Source organism: Apiospora hydei (genome assembly GCF_038363865.1).
Source record: "Apiospora hydei strain CBS 114990 chromosome Unknown utg000004l_segment0_segment0, whole genome shotgun sequence".
NCBI lineage: Eukaryota > Fungi > Ascomycota > Sordariomycetes > Amphisphaeriales > Apiosporaceae > Apiospora > Apiospora hydei.
In genome coordinates this window covers 5,880,665-5,901,734 of record NW_027117363.1, presented here as the reverse complement: position 1 = coordinate 5,901,734, position 21,070 = coordinate 5,880,665, and the positions used below count along the sequence as shown (strand labels likewise).

The following is a 21,070-nucleotide window of genomic DNA, read 5'->3' as shown; positions in this document are numbered from 1 at the left end:
CCGAAGTCCAATAAATCACCTTGGCCTTGGGCAATTTCAAGATGTTGATCGTAGACTGGAGTACGGATGCATCGTGGTAGATCGAGTTTCTCATTTGAAGGGCAACATTGGATCGCGCAATAATCCAGCTAGCGATGACTAGATAGTTATGTACAGGCAATGTTTCCAACGAAGCCAATTTTCGTTCTTCAACAAGGGCAGATGAATGGGAGAGATTCCTAGGTCGCGCCGACTGTTCAATCTTCCTCAATATCCTCGATAGGATCCCCATCGAAATTTGCAAGTTCTCTAATACTCGTTCTCCCATCCAAGGCCTTCTTCTTTCGACGACCCTTGCGCTTACTGCTTTTTGTGATATCCGGAAGACCCGGAGGTGGCATTTGCATATATCTGGATTTGTCTGGCTGTGCATGTCTACCTACGAATGCTTGGGGTGCTGTAAATCGATGGCGCTGTTGGGTATCTCTGCTTGTTTCGGAGGCTTCAGAGGTCGCCATCGTTGCTTTGGCGGTTTCCGCGTCTGAAACCGTTGCGCTCTTTGCCGAGGCATTGCAGTCTGGTGATGGAAAACCACCACGAGTCAAATCATCGAAGTTGTTGCACGTGGTGCTCGTTTCGGATCGTTCGTTGGTTGCAGAAGGTGATGAATATACAGACCCGTGAGTAGCCATGCGGCTTGCGCCCGTGACTGCCGTAGATGCTACGTCGTCACTACTCCCCAAAGACACATCGAGAGGCACGTGTGGTGAATCTGCTCTGTGTCGAATGCTTTGGAAGTATTCGGAAGAGGCTTCACTGCTGTTTATCTCTGGGCTTTTTGATGGGCGTATTTCGCGAGCAGCTAGTCGTGCAGCTTCTTGCATCGCACATCGTTCAAACTCATCGTCATCACTGTCGAAAACAAACTTCATCCATGCCATGTTCTCGTCTATGTCGTTCCGGACCTTTGAATCTCTAGGCTTGTTCCTAACCAGGGATGCAGCTGGTGTTCTAGGGAGTTGTGCCGTAGGCGTGCCGCTGTCACGGTCATTTGTCACCGCTCTGGCTGCCATGACAGGATGAGATTTGCGAGATGGCCTTCCTTCGTCGTCTTGTATATGTCCACCGCTAGTGAGTCCTGTGCTCGCTTCATCACTTTCTGCCACCATCTCGCTGATGATTGGGATTGGAGCCGGATTCATATGTGGGCTGTTGAAGAGAGAAGAGCCACGAGTCAATGGAATCAGGTGATCAGAAGAATCCACGAGCGTTCTCCATTTCTCATTCTCGGCAATGTCCATGGCATCTGGCCTAGACGTTGGCTGTCCAACTTCGACTTCCAAGCTCTCCGAGTTCAATGACACTGAAGGTGACCAACGCAAAACCTGGAAATTGCCGGCTCGTAATGGAGCAGGTTGCTCGAGGGTCAAAGATGCGTATGCAACGCGCGTTGCATTGGATCCGGATGAGCTGTGTTCTAGATCCCACCCAAGTTCGCTTGCACTGCGGCGACTATTGTTTCTCTGTTCCATGCGATTTTCGTCCGTAGAGCGTGAGGACGGTTTCCTACAATGACGGACCCAATCGTCGCGGCAGCTTGATCTATAGCTTGATTCGGAGATCCCCGTAGAGATCTCAGTTGAATTTCCACGGTCAGAACCAGCAAGTCGTCTCCGAATGCTCAGGGGACTAGAGCCGTTGCCAATGTACGTATCTTGACTCCCAACCTGGACATTAATACGCTGGGCAGCCGGTTGCAATCTCCTATCACCATCTTTGTAGCGAAGGGGTTTCTCACGGTGAACAGGTCGCCCGCGTACACAATTCCGAGACTTTCCTATTGTACTCCGTTCTGCGTGATCGGGTTTACTCCAAATTCGTCCCGCGCGCATTTGTCCCGGGAATATGAGCTCCAGAGGTTGTTGTATACTCAAGCCTGCCCAGTCCGCTCTATCAAGAAGCTTCCGCCGCTTCTCGCTAGAAGCACGTTCCAGAGTAGTTTCTGCTTTGCGCGTTGTTGCTCGTCTCGTGCTGGGCTCGTTCCTTGTGATTTCGGGCTTCGCAACAAAAGGGTCATGGCGGTGATGCTTCTCAAATTCATTGCGAAACGGCGGTAGGCCATGAATGATACCCGAACCTACGCGCTTTGACGGAGAATGGCGCTGGTCCTCAGGCGATGAGGGCTCACCATGACCTGGAGAGCTGATATGTATTGGCGGCTGCCTGGCGATGGGCGATTTCAGGAAAGAAATAGTGACGGGGCTGCGTCTGGACCTGCCATTCAGCAATCGACTGCGTGCTTTGGCGAAATGTTCCTTTTGCCGCTTGAGCACTTCATTTTTCGCGGTTTTCCCTCGTGAGTGGCGGGCGAGGTTGCCTTCTGTCCAGTTCATGCTGCCACGGGGAGTCTCGTAGGGCCTTGTCCGCACTCCGATTAGGATCTGTGCATCGCCAGACCTATGCAGATGAATGGGTGAGGTTTGGTGCCTAGAGGTAAGGCTCGGTAGCCGGTCGAAAGTGTTGTTTGATTAAGTATAAACCATCTGGACGCATAAGAATACACTTGGAAGTAGTACACATTGAATGTCATCAGATGTATATTCAAGCTGGTTGCGATATTTTGTTAAATTCGACAGTATGCGTCTCTCCATTCCAGTATATTGATGGTGTCAACATTCAATTCGTGTTGGAGCGAGGATTAGGTACTTTGCCTAGGGTTAGGGGTTAGACGTCCTTCACTGGCAGTTTGCTTTGCAGGAAGGCGCAATCAAGGTCGCTCATTCCCTTTAATCGCACCTTCCTTTGGCAGCTTCCATCAGTCACCAACTCGATGTCGGGTTCGGCATTAAGGAAGTTACGACCCATCAATTTTTCAATGATGCGGATCTCGTCTCGACTTTCCTCTCAAGCCACACATGAGCTCTCATCTTCGACCTCCTTCTGCTAAATTTCGCTCTCCTTTTGCTCGCCATAAGTCCTCCTGAATTGCCGGAGAACGACAAGGTTCATGTTTGGAATCGTGGCATACAATAGAGGGCTGGCCTGCAACTCACCTGAGCACTCCAAACCAGAGCTGGCAATTCGTATACTGCCATGTTTGTACCGTGCTATTATGAAGCGAGGATACTCTCACATCGCTGCCTACCCCTTTCTTTCCCGAAGCGTTGATTGCTAAAGGCTGGAGGGATAAGTTGTCAGGGAAATGGACAGGATGCAACACAACATTTCTTTCATCTACCTTCGACATGCTGAAATCAGGCAACAACCCGCTCTGTGGCGTCCGATTTCGCACTCAAGCCGCTACGTGAGTCAAATTTAACACAGGCTGTGACTCTGAGGCCAGGACGGAAAGCATCATGGCGGCTAAAACCAAATCGAGACGAGTAGACAACACAATTATGAAAGAAGTCAAATTGGCCAATGGGAATTCCACGATAAGACAGGGCTTATGTGCCAGATTCGACCTCGTTTCCCGCTGTGGGTGGCCGCAGTAGCGCGATGCATGAGGCAGGTCTGGCTCCATATCTCCCTCAACATTGAAGACATGAGGCATAGGTCGGATTTTTTGCGTCGTGGTGTGGTGGCCGGGCAGGCTGGGAGATTGGACAGGAGCGCGATGCACTACGACGTAGCCGAAAGATAGTAGTCATGCCCATCACCAAACGATTTGCTAACAATCGCCCAGGTAGTGTGGAAAAAGTTGGGGTAAGCGTTGGGGGTCCCGGCGATATGGAATTTCCTACTAATGAGGAGGGATCTGTCTGTTTGGATGAAAGAATGAGGAGAAGAGCCCATAGGACCGACGCTACTGTCGCGTGCGCGGAAGGCCTTTTGACTCGTCGTCACTCCATTATGTACCTCCTCGTACATAGATGTGACATACATGCGAGCTGGGCACCAACATACAACAACCATTGAAGTTCGGGTAGCCGTCGATGTAACGAGTCTGAGCCTGTGCCTGTGCCGGTGCCGCATGTCTGGGGAAAATGCAGGGTCTCATCCCACGAGATCTTCCACCCCCACACGTCATTATTCTGGCGTACTACTGGATTGCACCGCGCTGGCCAACTGGCATCGCAGACTCTTCCTCCCAAAGCCGACAATCCCCGTTCCCATCAAACTGCCAATACTCAATATTTTTCTAATTGGGGACTATCGTCATTATCGTTAATGACTCGGATCGCGGCTTGTCACTTCTCACGCACCAAAGGACCCCCCTATCCTAGCTGCCTAGGCCCTAGAGTGCTGCCACCCGGCTTAATCCGGAAAGCTGGGGAACGTCAATACATATCGCCATGATTCTCTTTCCTAAGGGATCCTAATGATGCCAAGAAAACACAATAACTATCGTGAATTGATGAGTTAGAGCGGTGAAGTTGAAAACGCGCCAAGTTGGCGCAGCTCTTGCGTTGGACAGGCTATGTCATACGAGTCGACGCAAGGAGATCATACTGGTTGATGCAGGGCGAGTCTCACTCAAGAGAGCCGCCGGAGGAGATTAATTTGGCTTCATAACACGAAGTTGCGGTGTTGAGCGCCACCCCCGAGGGCCATCGTCGGCTTTATCGCTACTACGACTAGTGCAACACGACAAAAAGCAGTGGGCGCTGGACCATGTAACCTAGGTAGGATTACTCGGGCTAGCATAGTATACGGAAGGATCTAGAGGCTTATAGCCCTGCAACTCAACAGCGACGAGCAGGCCATCGCTCACGATGTTTTCATCTCCCCTGGGATTGAGCCCGAAGGAAATGCACATGCTGTTTACCTGCATTCATATGCCGGCCCAGGAAAGATTGTTCACGAAACACACTATGGCGCCAAACCTGGCGTAGCGGGAAATGAAACTCGAGTTCATGGGTCACCGCCGATGGTAGAGGCGCAAGGCGCTGGATACGACCGTACTTCTTCCACCTAATGGCTTTGACCGGCGGTGCCCCTCTCTCGTGTTTCCTCTAGCTTCGCTATGCAAAACGAGAACGGCCTCCCGCTCGTGGCTTGGTCGGTATGGACAACATGGGCGAATGCAAGGATAGGGGTTCCGCTTGTGGAAAACAGGGAGAGTTACGAATGAATCTAGACGTGGTAATGGGAGCCCCGGCATTGGTTGCTAGGTGGCTAGGTGCTGCTACTGTATGCTACCATGTGTACAGTGCCTTTATTTAGAAATAACGGGCTGCTTTACTTGAGAGTTTTACTCAATCTGGCTCTGAATCCAGGAGAAGCACGGAGCCATTGGGCACGAATTAGTCAACGGATGGACCTTGGCCCACGACAGATTTCTAGACCATGCCTCATCCCATCAGTCCGGCGGAAACTGGTGACTGGATCTGCACTCCCGGATCTTCTCCTACGGGATACATACAGTAAATCATACTCAGCAAAGATGCTTAGCATACCTACTGATTACATACATGCTTCTGCTCCGCATGGAGCCTGTGGGTGAGAGCAGGCCTAAGATCAAACGAGGGAGATTTGGCGTAGGCAAATTCTCCGAGCTGGGCGACGGGCCCTCCGATTGATCACATATGAGCATGGCAGCATCATCTACATGTATGCCGACGTTATGTCTTGGTGACGAACATGGGCAGTACCTATACCAGCCGATAGCCATGCAGTAGGAAGTAGCATGGCGCAGTCCTGACCGTATGTACTGTGTGTGCTTCCTTCCACCCCACCATTCCCCACCGAAAAGAAGCGATGGCCCTTGCATGTACACACACAAAGACAGCCCGGCCGAATCCAGCCCATCCCACATCAAAGCCTCGCTCGTGATTGGCCCGCTACGGTATGGGTACCCCTCCACACCTCGCGCCCGCGCTGCGACTTCCAGGACTGCCCATCTGAGCTGGAACGCAATCGACGGCCAGCACGGGGGCTTGACGTGGTTGGACATGGCGGTTTCTTTTTTGCTCCCGTTGGCTGAACAAATCTGACAGAGGGTGAAAGGGGGTGGACAAAGAGACGAAGAGGCCAAGCACAGACAAAACCGCCCATGTTCGCCGAGTGTGCCAGAGGCGATAGGAGGTAGATGTACGTAGGGGCTACCACCGTTGGCAGCATTTTGATACGAGGGAAGCTGCAAAGCAAGTCGGTACGTGTGTACGTATACATACACATACGTACTTTGCGTATATTCAATTGATAGTAGCAGTCGGAGGACCAGGTTACCTACCTTGCCGCTTGCCCAGAATCAATGCAATGACCCTAGTCCAGGACCCCGTCGTTTCTGCGTGTTCCTTATCTCTCTTGTGCCACCTATCTGGGTCCCAGTCGTAGGTGAAAGGCAGTTTCTTGTAATAGCCCCGACAACGGCCGATTCTATTTTAAAAGCCTCAGAGTCCCCCCCCGCAGTCAATCGGCAACAACTCCTGCTCTCCTCTCCTCAAATAACTTTCTCTCGCCGCCAAATCTGCATTTTCGGTTCATCGCAAGAACTTCCATTCATTCTCCCGGACTCTCTCATCAGATCCCAATTCTCAGCCGATTCCCTTGCCCCAAACAAAACCGCAAACATGGTAAGTTGACGTCGCAGACCTGCCATCAACCCCACCTCGGGCCAGTGGCCAGCCAATGGCCTGTTGCCATAACGAGATGATTTGCTAACGACTTGCTCCCACAGGCCGAGAACCAGCATGTCTCGTACACCGAGAACGTGAGCACGCGATCTCCCTTTTCACCTGCCATCGACGCAAAGCAGCCGCTTCTTGGGCCATTCATGGCACCGGCCCATCACGCCTGCTTTGCCGTCCTCTCGGCACCAACAACGTCGCCAGCATGATCAATAACTAACGTGTGTGCCTCCACAGCTCATGAAGTACATGAAGCTCGACCAGAAGGGAAACGCCATGGCGGAGTACATCTGGATCGACTCGACCGGCGGTGTCCGCTCCAAGAGCAGAGTACGTAATTTCTTTGCCTTCCTTATCTCGGCGCCAAATTGCCTTGGTTTCTGTTACTTGATACCCTCGTGTCATCCCCAAAATGCTCGGCTCAAGACTACCTGGGTCCGCTTCCACCAGCACATGTTCAAGCCTCTCTCTCGCTATCTACCCCACGCGAAAGTGGCCCAGTGTTGTGTGTGTGGCAAGCCATGTTTTGGCTTTTCGTCATGGTATATCCCTGCCTACCTAGAATGGAGGCTAGGGGTTTCCGTACGGACAACCCCCGAGCATATCCACAGCACCAAGTCTTTCCGACCTCGCATCCTTGGCGTCGGCTCTTCGCGATGCCACTCCCCGATGCCTGGCCTGTTCAGTCAGCAGGCGCTTGGTGATGTCGTCAGCCAGCAGGATGTTCCCTACATCTGTTTTAGTGGCAATGGCGTGCATTACTCGCTCCACGCTGCACATAGCGTGTGACAGGGTCGCTGGATCTGCATCGCGACAGCCTCATGCCTTGCGATATCTGATTGTTCCGGATGTTTTTCTCGCCAAGCAATGTCTCAGGCTTAGCTGACATCATGCGCTACAGACAATGACCTCTGTTCCTGAGGGCGGCTTCAAGCCCGAGGATCTCCCCACCTGGAACTTTGACGGCTCTTCCACCTCTCAGGCTCCTGGCGACAACTCCGATGTCTACCTGAAGCCCTGTGCCGTCTTCCCCGACCCTTTCCGAGGTGTTCCTAACATCCTTGTCCTCGCCGAGTGCTGGAACGCTGATGGCACCCCCAACAAGTACAACCACCGTCATGAGTGCGAGAAGCTGATGTCAACACATGCTTCTCACAAGCCCTGGTTCGGTCTTGAGCAGGAGTATACTCTTTTCGACATGGAGGACCGGCCCTACGGCTGGCCCAAGGCCGGTTTCCCTGCTCCCCAGGGTCCTTACTACTGCGGTGTTGGCGCTGGCAAGGTTGTTTGCCGTGATATCGTCGAGGCCCACTACAAGGCCTGCTTGTACACTGGTGTCAAGATCTCCGGCACCAACGCCGAGGTTATGCCTGCCCAGTGGGAGTTCCAGGTTGGCCCGTGCGAGGGTATTGAGATGGGTGACCATCTCTGGATGGCTCGCTTCCTTCTTCACCGTGTGGCCGAGGAATTCGGCGCCAAGGTTTCCTTCCAGCCCAAGCCCATCCCCCGGTGACTGGAACGGTGCCGGTCTGCACTCCAACTTCTCCACCGAGGAGATGCGTGTTGAGGGTGGCATGAAGCACATCGAGTCTGCCATCAAGAAGTTGGAGGGACGCCACAAGGAGCACATTGCCGTCTACGGTGAGGGCAACGAGATGCGCCTGACTGGCCGCCATGAGACCGGTTCCATCGATACCTTCAGCTATGGCGTCGCTAACCGCGGTGCGTCGATTCGTATTCCCCGGGAAACCGCCTCCAAAGGCTACGGTTACTTCGAGGACCGCCGACCCGCCTCCAACGCAGACCCGTACCAGATCAGTGGTATCACTATGGTAAGTCGGACATTATTCACGACCTCGCCTATTTTATCCAGCTGCTAACAACCATTGTAGGAGACGCTCTTCGGCGCTGCCAAGGAGTAAGATGTTGATACCCTTTGATTTCTCGGTGTTTACGTGTTTGCTTTGAGTAATGGGAAATGGTACATAGAACGAACGGCTTCGCATGGGCAAGCCAAATGAGAATTGACACGAACTCTGATGACAAATAGTCTCTCCCTTCTTACCAGCCTTGAATAGTGGCACTATAAAATGTGAAAGTCTCGTTGTATCCCCTTAATGGCGACAACGCTGCCCTCGGTATAATATATTCTTGAAGTATTCTCACTTAAAATTAGGAATATGAAATTTATACGACTATTTATTAGACACATATTTTTACAAGACTGAAATTCGGTTGCCGCCGATCACTGGCTGTCCAGATTTCATTGCCAAGTCATGTTCATTCGCTAGCTATTATACAAACAGAATCGCAAATCGCGTGGGAGCTTCCCCAAGAACCTAGCCTCTCTCGATACAACTAATACGATGATGTGCCGCTAGGTTCGGACGTCTCGATCGAATAAACGCTTTCCGTTCCCCTTCGTGGCTTTGGTCCATCTCCTTTGGGGACATGCCGCGCCCAACCATTCATTTCTTTCCTTCAATGGCCGTGTGTGGCAGGTTTCGCGGCCTGCTTCGTCTTCTCTTTCTCCTCTTGCTCTTGCTCTCGGGCCTCGTTCTTGTTGGCCTTGGGCGCCCACTTCTTCACTCGAGCCTCGAACTTCTTCTGGAGCGCCGCCCACTTGTTCTGGTAAGCCCGTCTCAGTGTGGCAGGTCTGTGTACTGGGCCTTCTACGTAGGCATCCGCGATACATTTGACATCCTGCGGGGCGGGCAGGCTCTGCATCACTTGGCGATCTTTAACAGCATCCCTCAGCTTTATGCCGTTTAGAGCTTGCAGTTGTCTGATGCCGTCTTCTGTAAGGACTGCATGAATCGGTTCCAAGGTCGCCTCCACCTTCCCGAAGAGGGGATCCTCGTACGAGACTGTAATCCGGCACTCGATATCAAGATCGACCGATCTGATATCCAGGATCGAAAAAAGCTCCATCAACAACCCCTCGGAATCGTATTTTCCAATCGGTCTTTCGATTCGGCCACGGAAAGCGTTGAAGTTGGTCGTGTCGCAACGGTTACGGGTGCGGGAGGAGACGGCGCCAATATCGCTGTCCAGACGATTTAGGTGAAGCCGGTCTTCGCCGGGAAAGTGGATGCCGGCTGCCGCGATGCTTTCCATCAGCTGTTCGTCCGTGACCTTCAACTTGTGCTCGTTCTGGCTTATGAGCGTCTTCCTCAAAGCTAGAGCCTTCTTAATGTTGGTGATCTTAGCTCCCAAAGCTCGACGGACATCCTCGGCGAGGCTGCCGCGTATCGCACTGACATCCCAATATGGACCAATGGTTATATCATTGGACCATCGATCACGGGGTAGATGGCCTCTCCAGAAGTGACGATCATACACAATCTGGAGGCTTGGTAGGTCCATAAGAGAATGAGTATCGGTAGTGTATGGCGACTCGCTCAGCCACTGCGAGAAAGCATTCAGCTCGTATCTTACAATCTCGACCGGCTCGGTATTGTGGTAGCGCCAAGGGTGTGTATAAACTGGCACCAGGCGTAAGGTAAGCTGCCGTAGGTCGTTGCACTGGAGCAACAGTGGCATCACACGACCGTAGCTACCATCTCTAGCCAACCATGTTTCCCTGCCAGAATAGTTGGGATCTTTATCTTCGATGGTAATCCGGCGAATGCTGCCTCTTCTTGCTGGTGTGATGGCAGCTAGAAAGGCGTGCAATACCTCCACGCCCCCGAATTGGAAGCTGTTGGTGCGGTAGAAGACAGGCTTGGCCTCTAGATCATGGTAGACCTTCCTACAGCTTCGGGCTAGCTCGTTAACAGTCAGATTCTCTATCGGACTCTGACCTGGAACGTTGGCTAGGCCGTTCCGAGCCTGTATGGCTTTACCGACCCAAAAGAACTTGTTGGAGCCTGCTGCCATTTGCCAGGGCTGGATAGGGTCGTCAACATGGGTAGCGAGCTCATAGATCATGATGCGGATCTGCATACACAGTCACAGTCAGCATTTGATTCGAAGCCGAGTGGCCACAGCGTGACGGCTCACCTCGAGGGGGAGCTTGAGGAGGGGCGACGACCCAGCATTGCGCTGTGTGACAGCCTGGTTGGGGTGAGGCGCATCGAGGGCGGCGATGGTAGGTATGGTGAGAGATGCTACAGAAAGCGCCTGATTTCCGATTTCCGACTTCTGATGATTGTATGCAAATAATCGGCGGTGAGAGGGCAGACGGCCACCAGTCGACGAGAAATCGCCGAGAAGATGTTGGGATGTTGGTGAAGAGGAAGGTGGTGGAAAAATGACTGAGGTGAAGTGGAAAGGGCGAGAAATAAATAAATAGACTAGGTAGTGGCCAAGGCCATTGAATGCAAGCACACAGAGACTTATTCTTATTTTTATATTATAAAGACAGTGTGAGCGAAGTGTGAATATTGCGTGAAGGAATGGATGTTTTATAGGTAGCGATGGAAGGCAGACAGGCAGGCAACCTCTTATCCCCCTCCCAACTGCAACAGCACTGAGCAACCGATTGTGGCCATAATAAATTCCCATGCACTATGGTTTCTGCCATATGTCTAGGCACTTGCGTAACTATCGCCAGTTATCCTACGGTAAAGATTATACGAGAAACAATATACTACTATAAAGATAGGGGCATGATTCCACAGGTGATTACTACACATGCATGTCAAGCCATTGGATTATCCCATGCTTACAAGGGAGCTATCCAGGGGAAATGGAGTAATATCATAAACATCTTTTTTATAAGGAAGGAAGTCGAGAATCAGTCTTTATAGCGCCCTATCTTGTTTCAGAAAGCACCCGACTGATCTAGAAATGCCCAGGCATACACACCCTCAGGGGCCTGGCACTGGACTGCTTGCTTACACACTCGCCCGGTGCCTTTTATCGCAGGATACAACCACCCATGACGTTGCGCTCATGACAAGTAGACATGCGACGTTTCCTGGGACATGCCACCGCTCTGAGAGAGGGTTGACGAAGCCCTGCGAGTGCAGTTGGCTCCCTGGAAGTTGAAACAACCAAGGTAGCCATCGTGGTTGTGTATGTTCTCGTCTGTAGCACGACAGGTGTTAGCATTTGCGGGCAAGTAATCTTTGGCACGCAAGAGCTGCTAGCTTACTCAAGTCCTTCACAGAGTTGACGCTGCTCTTGCCGTCGCTCGACAGGCAAGTGCACTGGATGCTGGCGTAGCCTGTCGACTTGCAGGAGCTACATCCGTTGCTGAACGCCTTGCCCGAGGCAGCCCAGCTGAGAGCGCCGTCCTTGTTCTCGAGGCACCTGCCGCCGCTCCTGTCAGTAGACCTTCTACGAGTACTGCGCTGGTTGATGTTTGATATCACTCACTTGTTGAGATCGAGTTGGCTGCAGGTAGGCATCCAGTTGTCATTGTTGCACTTGGCAGTCAGCACGTTTCCAGAGTCCGAGAGATACCAGTAGGGGCAGTTGGAGGTGAAGTTGCCACTGCTGGAGTCGGCCACCACCGACATGATGCCGAGGCACAGGGCGAGCAGGATCTGGAAAGTCTGCATCTTGATGCGATGGGCAAGGTTGCTGTTTTGAGTGATGGCGAGCACAGGGGATAGGATAGGAAGAGTTGCTCGGGTTGTTGTTCCTGGGATGTGTGCGCGAGTGACTGGAGGACGAGGTTGCTTCTGAAGTAGAATAAGTAGTCGGTGACCCGAGGTAGGATGGATTGAATACAAAGAACAACATCAATAGATAAGAACAGTGTGAGTAAATGTGAATACTACCCATGGACCGTTGTAAGAGCCCCCGCACCCCCAAATCAGATAATCGCCGAATTGACTTTTGCTTTACCAGTCTCGCACCATTCTGATGCAGAGCCAGCCAGCCTCTGAGATGTAAACACCGGGATGCTCGCCTGCCCGCCTTCAGTAACCATGGACCACCGGCCACCAAATGCCCCCCCATTCTGGGGCTATCGTCCCATGCTTTCAATATTTGAGCCTTTGCCGGTCCATACATCTGACTCAAAGAGGCTTAGAGCGGATGATCTCGCCCGTAAAAATGCCACACCAAAAAGCTTTGTCACGATCAAGGAGACCGACCGACTTTCCAACCCCGTAAGGTGCAGTGAGAGGCCTGACCTTGTTAGATTTCGTATGACGCGATTCGTATCTAGCATCGTCTTGGACCTTGATCGAAAGCAAAGGCAAACCCATTACTCTTTTCCATTCTTCCCTCTTTCTGCAGCGGTAGCTTTCGCCCGTGTGTGTGCAAGCCCCTGAAATCAACCGACCCCTGACGACGGACGTTGCAAGCGGGCATTAGTCATCTGCAAGTCCCCCACCACCGTCAAAGTCAAGCCACCCCGTTTCAAGCCACACCCAGTAGATCGGAAATTGAGACGCCCCCTGCATGGAAGCTTGAGCCAGCGACGGCACCAAGCCCAAGCCAGTTCCATGTCGTCACTGTCAAGCCGCCAAATCAAATCCCATCCTCGCCTCCAACCAAAAGTTCAGACAGACAGACAGACAGCCTTTCTCCCTTGCCATTGGTTTCCGCCAATTCCCATGACTGTTTTACCAGCAACGCACCCGGGATGAGGCATGCCACTCCGGTACATCGCAGCCCTCCCAACACCGGCACTATGCCCGGCGCCGCTCATCGTCTTCGGGGCCCGTCCCACTCCCACTCCCAATCGGCTCTTGACGCCGTCATCGTCGTCGTCGCAAGCGCGTCCCAAGCCCCGGCAGCAGAGGCAGCGCCCTTTCCACGCCACGACATGTCTCCTCGATGAGGAGATTGACCGGGCCACCAACCATTACGAAGCTCTGAAACTGCCGACCAATGCCACTCCCGCCGACATCAAGCGGTATGTGCCCCAGATTTCACTCTATTTTCTTCCCCACGACTGCCTCGCGAAACCCTGCGTCAACCCCCCCTCCTTCCTGTGTGCGACCAACCTGTCGGACTGCCTTTTACCCAAAACCCCCTTGGTTTGACCGACCAATTGACTAACACACACTCTCCCTGAAGCTCCTTCTACAGCCTCTCCAAATCCAACCACCCCGACCACAACCACAGCGACCCCGCCGCCTCGAAGCGCTTCATGCGCATCAGCGAGGCCTACACGACGCTCTCGTCGCCCGAGAAGCGCACCCGCTACGACCGCGACGTGCTGAACCTGCACCACCCCGCGCGCCGGGCCGGTTCGTACAGCAGCACCGCCACCACGAACCCCGCCGGCGGCCGCCCGGCCTCGGGGTTGAGCAAGCGCCGGAGCGCCTTCCGGGGCCCGCCGCCCAGTTTTTACCGCAGTGGGGGCTGGGGCGCACACAGCGCCAAGCGGTCCGCGGCGCATGAGAGTTCTACTGGGGGAGCCGGAGCTGGCGCCGGCGCGTCGTCCTCTTCATCACAGCAAGGCGACCACCACAACAATGGAACGTGGGCGACTGGCGGCGGTCCAGGGCAACGGCCGGGGGGATGGGCCCAGGCCAGGACCCCTTCAAGGGTTCCCAGGATGACGTATCCCACTTCGACCGCGAGGGCCATGAGCGGACCGGCCGCCGGACCGAGGAAGCGAGGACGTCAAGGCGGCGCATGCGCACTGATGGGCTCGATGCCATCGAGGCCGAGCGAGGAGCTATGGGCATGTTCTTCGTCATCGGCGGCATTTTGCTCACCAGCTTTCTGGTGCCCCTGGGCATTTACCGCGTTTTCTGGGGTTCCAAGACCAAAGACCAGAAGAGGAAGACCAAGACCTGAGGCGCGGCCGGCCTTTACCTTTATAGACAGCAGCCGCTTTCACTAGAAGCTAGAATTCCGCATAGCTCTGCTAAATGGTCAAGAACAACGTAATTACCCAATATGTAATGCAACCGTTCTAGAACAACACCCAAGGGAAACTGCACATGATTCATATTTCTCATTCACGTGTATGCAAAGCCGTTAGCAAAAATGTATCCGAATCCTCTATTTTACACACGAGACACACCCCAGCACTAGGAGATCTATCTGTCGTCTGCTCTGGTTGGTACGGAGTACAATACGGAAGAGGAAATTGGTGGCAACTAGCCCTGGTATCTCGTAACCTAAGTCAATTTACACCCCAAAACGCTCCCCCAAAAGTACATTCAATTACGTGGTTACGTAAACTTAACCCTCGAAGGTGAAGCTGACGCCAACCTTGTGGGTGGCCTGGTCAAGCTTCTGGGTATCGAAAGAGCCACCGAGACCCAGGTTGACACCAGGGCGGAGGAGGGTGTTGTAAGAGATGGCAGCGACACCACGGTCGTTGATCTTGGCCTGCTTGGGGTCAGTAGTTGTCTCCTGGCGGGGGACTTGTAAGGATAGAAGCTCACCTTGGCGAAGGAGAGGGGATCCAGGCGGTACTTGCTGGCAACCTCAAGACCGACGTTGTTTCCGGACTTGGAGTTCCAGGTAGCCTTGGCACCGGCCTCGACCTGGCCGTTGACCTTGTGGTAGTAGCTGGCAGCGAAGACGCTCAGGTTGTCAGTAGCGGTGATGGCAGCGCTGTAAGAGGGGGCAGCGTAGCCGACAGCGGCGCTGTAGCCAGTCAGGGCAGCCTTCTGGACGTCGTAGCCGGCGGAGGCACCAGCGAGGAAACCATCGTGACCAACAACGGCATCAATGTTGGCGGTGGGGCCCTTCAGCAGGTCGAAGAAGGCGCGGCCGTGGAAAGCGCTCTGCTTGAAGTGCAGGTTGAGCTTGGCGCTGCGAGAAGAGGTGGTGGGCAGGAAGCCGTGAACGAGCTCAGCCTTGACGCCCTTGGCGAGCACATCAGCGGCCTCGACCTTGGACTCGAGGGCGTTGGCAGTGTTCCAGGTCTGGGTCAGAGTAAGGCCTGGACGGCGGATCATAGTCAGCAATTGTGTTGGGTATGTATCACTGAGAAGGACGGCGAAACTGATGGGCCAGGCACGAGGTCCTGGAACCGCAATGCTTGAGACCGAGGCTGACAGTGTAGTTCCTGGCTGCTGCCGAGGTCTCTTGCGGCGCCCATTGAGTTGTTGCTTGTCTTGAGTGACATCGAGGTCTGTTGACTCTGCAGAAGATGAAGAAGATGTGGTGGAATTACCGCGAGCCTTGTCCGCCCATTTGGCCTCCATCTGTCACGACACATCGGGATTAGCTTTGATTCTTGTGATAGCTGGTGTCCCGTTGGGCAGGATCGCAAAGCCTCCTCCACAGAGCCATTGAGCCCAACACCTTGGCGGATGGGATTGTTGCAGTAGGCTGTCACTTACGTTGCCACTGGTAGCCTTCTCATGGCTGCTCTTGCCGGTCACCTTGAAAGCGACATTGTTGGGCGTGTTGCTCTTGATCTCGACGGTACCGGAAGACACTGGTCACACATGTTAGAGGCTCCGAATCGAGAGGAGGAAAGATCAAGAGGCGTCAATACGGTGGTAGAAATCCTTGTTCAGGAGCTATAGAAACATCATGTTAGCCTTGTCCAAGCCAATTGGGCAAATGGGGAGTCGTCGAATTGGGCGACCTGGTTGACCGACTCCAAATTTTTTTTGGGCGGTCGAACTGTGCTGTGGCTGGATAACAATAATAGCTCACCAGAGCAGAGCAGAGCTGCAGATGCAGATGCCGGGGCCTAACTTACATCGTTGGCCGACTTGGCGATGTCAGAGAAAGCCGGGACAGACATGATTGCGATTGGGAGGGAATTCCGGGGGTGGAATTTGAGTATGTGAATGGGGTATCAAGAAGACGGATGAGAGGTTCAGGTGGGAAAGTGGTGAGAATGGCAATGGGGACGACCAGATCTGGTTTATTGAAATTTGTTTTCTTCCCCCAGCCGAGCAGCGACGGGACATTCAGGAACCATGCACGAATAGCAGGCGGTCTTTAGAGCATGAGCTAGCTGGCTCGCACGCCTGGCAGGGACTGACAGGCACTACTGGTAGCACTGGGGGACTAGGGGACTAGGAAGTGGTTTAGCTGGGCCTAGCTCAGGCCGGCGCTAGGTCGGTCCGGGTCAGTGGTTACATATTTATTCAATACCTACCTACCTCCTACCTCTAGCCAATTCAATGCAGTACCTACCCTCAATGCTCTGCATGGCATGGCATGGCATCGCGATCATCTGTAACGACGGAAACTTCCAATGGCAATCTGTGTAAGTAGGCACGCAAGGACCCTACACTAAGTACTTAAGCAAGTACCTGCCATTATGCGCGCATGCTTTATTATGTATGTGCCTAGATATAATTGAATACGTGCCCTTCTTCATTTAATTGAATCCCATTGGCTATTCCCTGTATATATGTATGAGTCTGGGGCGTTGTATAGGCAAAGCAGGCAATTACGAGGTAGGTACTTGCCTCCCTGATGTGGACGTCGAAAGAAAGTCATCAAGCAACAGAAACACGATGCATGGCAAGGCAAGATACACGGCGCCTTCATGTGTGTGGTTTTGTGGTGTGCGGCTGAAAGCAATCGATTCGGTTCATCCCTATAGTAAATATACAAGCTACAGAACTCCTAGCGGTTGACAGACCACTGCCTAACTGTGCTAAACGCAACCCATGAGCAACATGCACCTAAGTCATCCGTCTCTTATGCTTCGGCATCGTCCACAGTAGTTCCCTTCTTCTTCTTCGACCGCTTGCGCTTTTTGGACCCGCCTTCCACGACGTTGTCAGTTGGCTGAGACGCCTCCTTAGCCCCCTCTCCATCTTGCGGACCATCGCCGAGCGAGAAAGCTGGCCCGTCGTGCTCAGCCTCAGCGCCAAAGGTTTCGCGACGCCATTGTCGAAGGCGGGCTTTCTTGCCGAGCCTCTTCTTATCCTTGGCCTTCTTATCGTCCGGTCGGAAGTGGGCGAGCTTCTTCAAGCCAACAAACTCATTAAGAGCAGCATCATCAGCCATCAAAATATCTCGCGCCGTCAAGCCATATGTTTCGGCCCAGGTTTGTCGATAAGAGAATTTGGGCATATCTGCTTGGGACTTCGAAGGACCAGCCAGGACCTCATGGTCCACATCCATCTTAGAGTCAACAAGAGCCTCGAGCTTGGCACGCTCTTGTCGCGCCTCCTTCTGGCTAGCCAACTTCTCCTTCTTGCGATCTTTCGTAGTCTTCCGGCGCTTAGAAGCTGGGCCATCCTCATTGTCGTCTCCCTCATCGGCCATTGCATCCTGGTCGACTGCCTTGCCTTCGTCCTCATTCAGGTCGATTTTCGGGAGCTCCTCTTCTTCAAAGTCGGGAACCAGGTCTTTGATGTCGATGTCATCATCCCACTTTGGTTTCTTGATCTTCTTCTTCTTAGAGTCACCCTCTTCCCCGTCGGCACCCTCTCCTTCGGCGTAGTACTGATCACCAAAGGTTCTTTGCATCTCTTCCTCCCATTTGTCGTTATCCCAGGCATCGTTCAAGAACTTGACCCAGTCTTCCTCCTGCAACGTCTTTCCGGAGAGGCCGGCGGCCTTCTTGATCTGTTTGAGCCTCTTCTCGGCCTCCTCAACCTTGAGCTTTCGTAATCTTGCCTTTTCCTCCCGGCGTTCGCGCTTCTCGGCTTCCTTCTTCTCCCGCTCCAGATCTCGTTGACGTTGTCTGGCCGTCTTCTCTTCTCGGCGGACCGACTTGGCGGCAGCGACATCTCGGGCATACGAGCGCAAGACCTCGTTACTCTTGTTGGGGTCCTCGAATCGTAGGTTGTAAGCAACTTCCCACTCGTCGGCCTTGCCATCGTCTTCCTCATCATCCGAGTCGAAAGCCTTCCAGTTGTTACCCGGTTGCATCCAAGCGCGTGCGGCCATGAAATTAGACAGGTAGAGCTCGGGGTTCTTATCGGCCTCCTCGACATCGATAGTCATTGGTTTCACCTTTGCAGCTCTGGAGTGGTGAATGCCGTTCTGGTTTACTTCGGCCTTGACCCTCTCTGCTTCGCCTGCCTTGGCCTTGAGGAAGTCGGCGTCTTCCTCATCGTCTTCCTCGGATCCGTGAAGCTGTGCCTGGATCTCATCCCGGATAGACTTCTTAAGATCGGCCTGCTCCTGGACATAGGTTTTGGGCGCTGCTTCCTCCTCCTCATCTGCACCAACGTCTCCCGCCAGGATTCGTTGCCGGTGGTAGTCTTTCAAAGTCACAGGCTTCTCCTTTGTACTGGCAGCAGCCGCGGCCTCCTCGGGGGTCTCTTCGATTGGTTTGTAGAATGTGGACTTTCCGTCGTATATCCTGGGATCCTTGTTGCGAATGGCCTGGAGAGTGGCAGAAATCTGAGCATCGAGATCTTCAGTGGCGAGAAAGCCGTCCTCGTCCTCGTCCTCGCTCGACGAAGAGTCGGATTCGTCGTCTTCGCCGTCGTTTATTGCCCCTCCATTCGTCTGCTTGGCCTTGAACTTCTCTTCCACTGCGACTTCGGTTAGCCATGGGTCAAGCTTTGTAGCATGGGGGCCTCGTACATCTCTGTCGCTCTTCGCGCTTCTTGTTATGCTCAAACCGTGCGGCATACTCTTTGTTGACCTGAAGCTTAACTCCTCCGTCGGATTCATCGTCGCTCTCGTCGAACAACTGCTTTCGGGAGGGATGGGGCGTCGCCATGTTGCCGAGCCGTCCAGTCGAAAGCCGGATGCAGTAGTGATTGCAGTTAGTCGAATGGGTGCTGGACTGCGAGCAAACAACTTTGCAGGCCAAGATTTGCGCTTTCACAAGCTTCACAAATTACTAGGCGCGTTGACTGGCTACCTGCTGTGAACTTTTTTTTTTCTGCCGTACTCTGTAGATTGGTTTCGTAGCGGGGCCCTTTTCCCCCAAGAGAAATTTTGGCGGTGAAAGACGGCCATTTATTTGTCCCGCCGATCAAGCCCATAAGCCTGGGCATGGACTTTTAGATAAGCCAATTAGGTACATCAATACCTACGTGTATGTAAGTATGTATGTACCCAAAAAGGTGAGCGAGCAACTGCATGATTTCAAGGTACCTGCCTGGATCCCCTCCCTGTACAAGCTGACGCACACCTAGGCAGCGCATAAGCGCCTAGAGTCGGGATGCGAAGAGGTACCTCGAGGGCACAGGGTCAGGTCACTTTGGCAGGGAGCATTAGGCCGGTTCGGAAAGGTTAGCAGCGCATTCATCAGCCAGCAGCCAGCAGCCAGCAGGCCACAGTCAACAGTCAGTAGTCAGCAGTCGGACGTCTGGCGCAAGGACGTCGTCATGTTACATGAAGCCAATTCCCAAACTCACCTGCCTTATCCACTCCAACTGCCTGCCTGAAAGCCTCCATGCAACCGCCGCCAGCGCTCCCCGTCTTCTCACCATCCATCTGGCCCCGGCACACACCTTGTCAACACCATCCATACTACATCTAACCCTGTGGTTGCCCACGCTATTGTTATTACGGCTGTTGCATGCAAACACTTACACCGCGATCCCTCACCGACCACGCAACATCAACCGCCAACCAAAAACCACCCGACCCGAATTGACACCGAGACAGTAAAACATGGCTGATTCGGCCGGCGCCCCGAGACCCAGCAGCAGCGTCAAGCTAGTGCTGCTGGGAGAGGCTGCAGTTGGAAAGGTTCGCCATTCATCTCGATATATACATCTACCAACGCCGACCGGGCGTCGTTTCTATTCGTCATTCGCTAACCCAACTCGTAACAGTCCTCGCTCGTCCTGCGTTTCGTCAACAATGACTTCCAAGAGAACAAGGAGCCCACAATCGGAGGTGAGATATACCTATCCTCCTTCCCCGTCTTGCATCAGAGCAGCCCCTCCATCTACCCCCTACCATGCCGATATATCTCGCAATGATGCGCAACCCTGAACCATCTCGGACCCCAAGGAAATGCAAGAAACGCTGACCGATACTTTCCGTGATGCAGCTGCCTTCTTAACACAAAAGTGCAATCTCCCGACCCGGACCATCAAGTTCGAGATCTGGGACACAGCAGGCCAGGAGCGCTTCGCCAGCTTGGCCCCCATGTACTACCGTAATGCGCAAGCGGCGCTCGTCGTCTACGACCTGACGAAGCCGACGTCCCTTATCAAGGCGAAACACTGGGTCGCCGAGCTGCAGCGCCAAGCCTCTCCCGGCATCGTCATCGCCCTCGTGGGCAACAAGCTGGATCTGACCAACGCGTCGGCGGCGGCCGGTGGCAACAGCGAAGACGAGGATGAGGAGAGCAGTGGCGCCGCGGGCGGGGACGGCGGTGACGAGTCAGGCGATGCACGCAAGATCAGCACCGAGGAGGCCAAGACGTACGCTGAGGAGGAGAGTCTGCTGTTCTTCGAGACCAGTGCCAAGACCGGCCACAACGTCTCGGAGGTGTTCACTGCTATTGCCAACGCCATCCCCGAGACCAGCCTGAAGAGCACGAGAGGACCCGGCGCATCCAACGCGGTGAGCCGGGGCGGGGACGAACAACGAGTGAACCTGACCGGACCTCGGGGAGATGCTGCCAAGGACAGCTGTGCCTGTTAGTTGTGGATGTACGAAATTGCTGTGGTTAATGGCAAGTTCTGTGCGGTATTCTATCGGTTACTGCTTGCAGCTTTCGCCAGGTCTGCAAGGATATAAAGAGTGTCTGACATTTGCAT

General features: G+C 53.5%; 7 protein-coding genes across 7 annotated transcripts; 3 read left to right on the top strand and 4 right to left on the bottom strand.

Annotated features, from left to right (window-relative positions):
* Positions 1-236: 236 nt before the first annotated feature.
* PG997_004379 (uncharacterized protein) lies at positions 237-2,372 on the bottom strand (the record flags this gene model as incomplete). The annotated part of the gene is made up of 1 exon (XM_066808694.1): positions 237-2,372. One exon carries the CDS (start codon positions 2,370-2,372, stop codon positions 237-239), a length of 2,136 nt encoding a protein of 711 aa, XP_066672312.1.
* A 4,122-nt stretch (positions 2,373-6,494) lies between these two features.
* Positions 6,495-8,560, top strand: PG997_004378 (glutamine synthetase; the record flags this gene model as incomplete). Its single annotated transcript, XM_066808693.1, has 6 exons — positions 6,495-6,497; positions 6,602-6,727; positions 6,789-6,881; positions 7,453-8,031; positions 8,105-8,383; positions 8,444-8,560. 6 exons carry the CDS (start codon positions 6,495-6,497, stop codon positions 8,471-8,473), a joined length of 1,110 nt encoding a protein of 369 aa, XP_066672311.1. The 3' UTR covers positions 8,474-8,560.
* Positions 8,561-9,032: 472 nt separating this feature from the next.
* Positions 9,033-12,058, bottom strand: PG997_004377 (uncharacterized protein; the record flags this gene model as incomplete). Its single annotated transcript, XM_066808692.1, has 5 exons — positions 9,033-10,490; positions 10,554-10,694; positions 11,461-11,582; positions 11,650-11,807; positions 11,874-12,058. 5 exons carry the CDS (start codon positions 12,056-12,058, stop codon positions 9,033-9,035), a joined length of 2,064 nt encoding a protein of 687 aa, XP_066672310.1.
* A 1,041-nt stretch (positions 12,059-13,099) lies between these two features.
* PG997_004376 (uncharacterized protein) lies at positions 13,100-14,258 on the top strand (the record flags this gene model as incomplete). The annotated part of the gene is made up of 3 exons (XM_066808691.1): positions 13,100-13,365; positions 13,530-13,937; positions 13,961-14,258. 3 exons carry the CDS (start codon positions 13,100-13,102, stop codon positions 14,256-14,258), a joined length of 972 nt encoding a protein of 323 aa, XP_066672309.1.
* A 390-nt stretch (positions 14,259-14,648) lies between these two features.
* On the bottom strand, positions 14,649-16,173 carry PG997_004375 (mitochondrial outer membrane protein porin; the record flags this gene model as incomplete). Its single annotated transcript, XM_066808690.1, has 6 exons — positions 14,649-14,798; positions 14,855-15,357; positions 15,592-15,622; positions 15,761-15,858; positions 15,919-15,943; positions 16,129-16,173. 6 exons carry the CDS (start codon positions 16,171-16,173, stop codon positions 14,649-14,651), a joined length of 852 nt encoding a protein of 283 aa, XP_066672308.1.
* A 911-nt stretch (positions 16,174-17,084) lies between these two features.
* Positions 17,085-19,068, bottom strand: PG997_004374 (ribosome biogenesis protein Kri1; the record flags this gene model as incomplete). The annotated part of the gene is made up of 2 exons (XM_066808689.1): positions 17,085-18,877; positions 18,930-19,068. 2 exons carry the CDS (start codon positions 19,066-19,068, stop codon positions 17,085-17,087), a joined length of 1,932 nt encoding a protein of 643 aa, XP_066672307.1.
* Positions 19,069-19,970: 902 nt separating this feature from the next.
* PG997_004373 (ras family-domain-containing protein) lies at positions 19,971-20,954 on the top strand (the record flags this gene model as incomplete). Its single annotated transcript, XM_066808688.1, has 3 exons — positions 19,971-20,048; positions 20,135-20,198; positions 20,356-20,954. The coding sequence occupies 3 exons, from the start codon at positions 19,971-19,973 to the stop codon at positions 20,952-20,954; spliced, it is 741 nt and encodes a 246-aa protein (XP_066672306.1).
* Between the last annotated feature and the right edge of the window lie 116 nt (positions 20,955-21,070).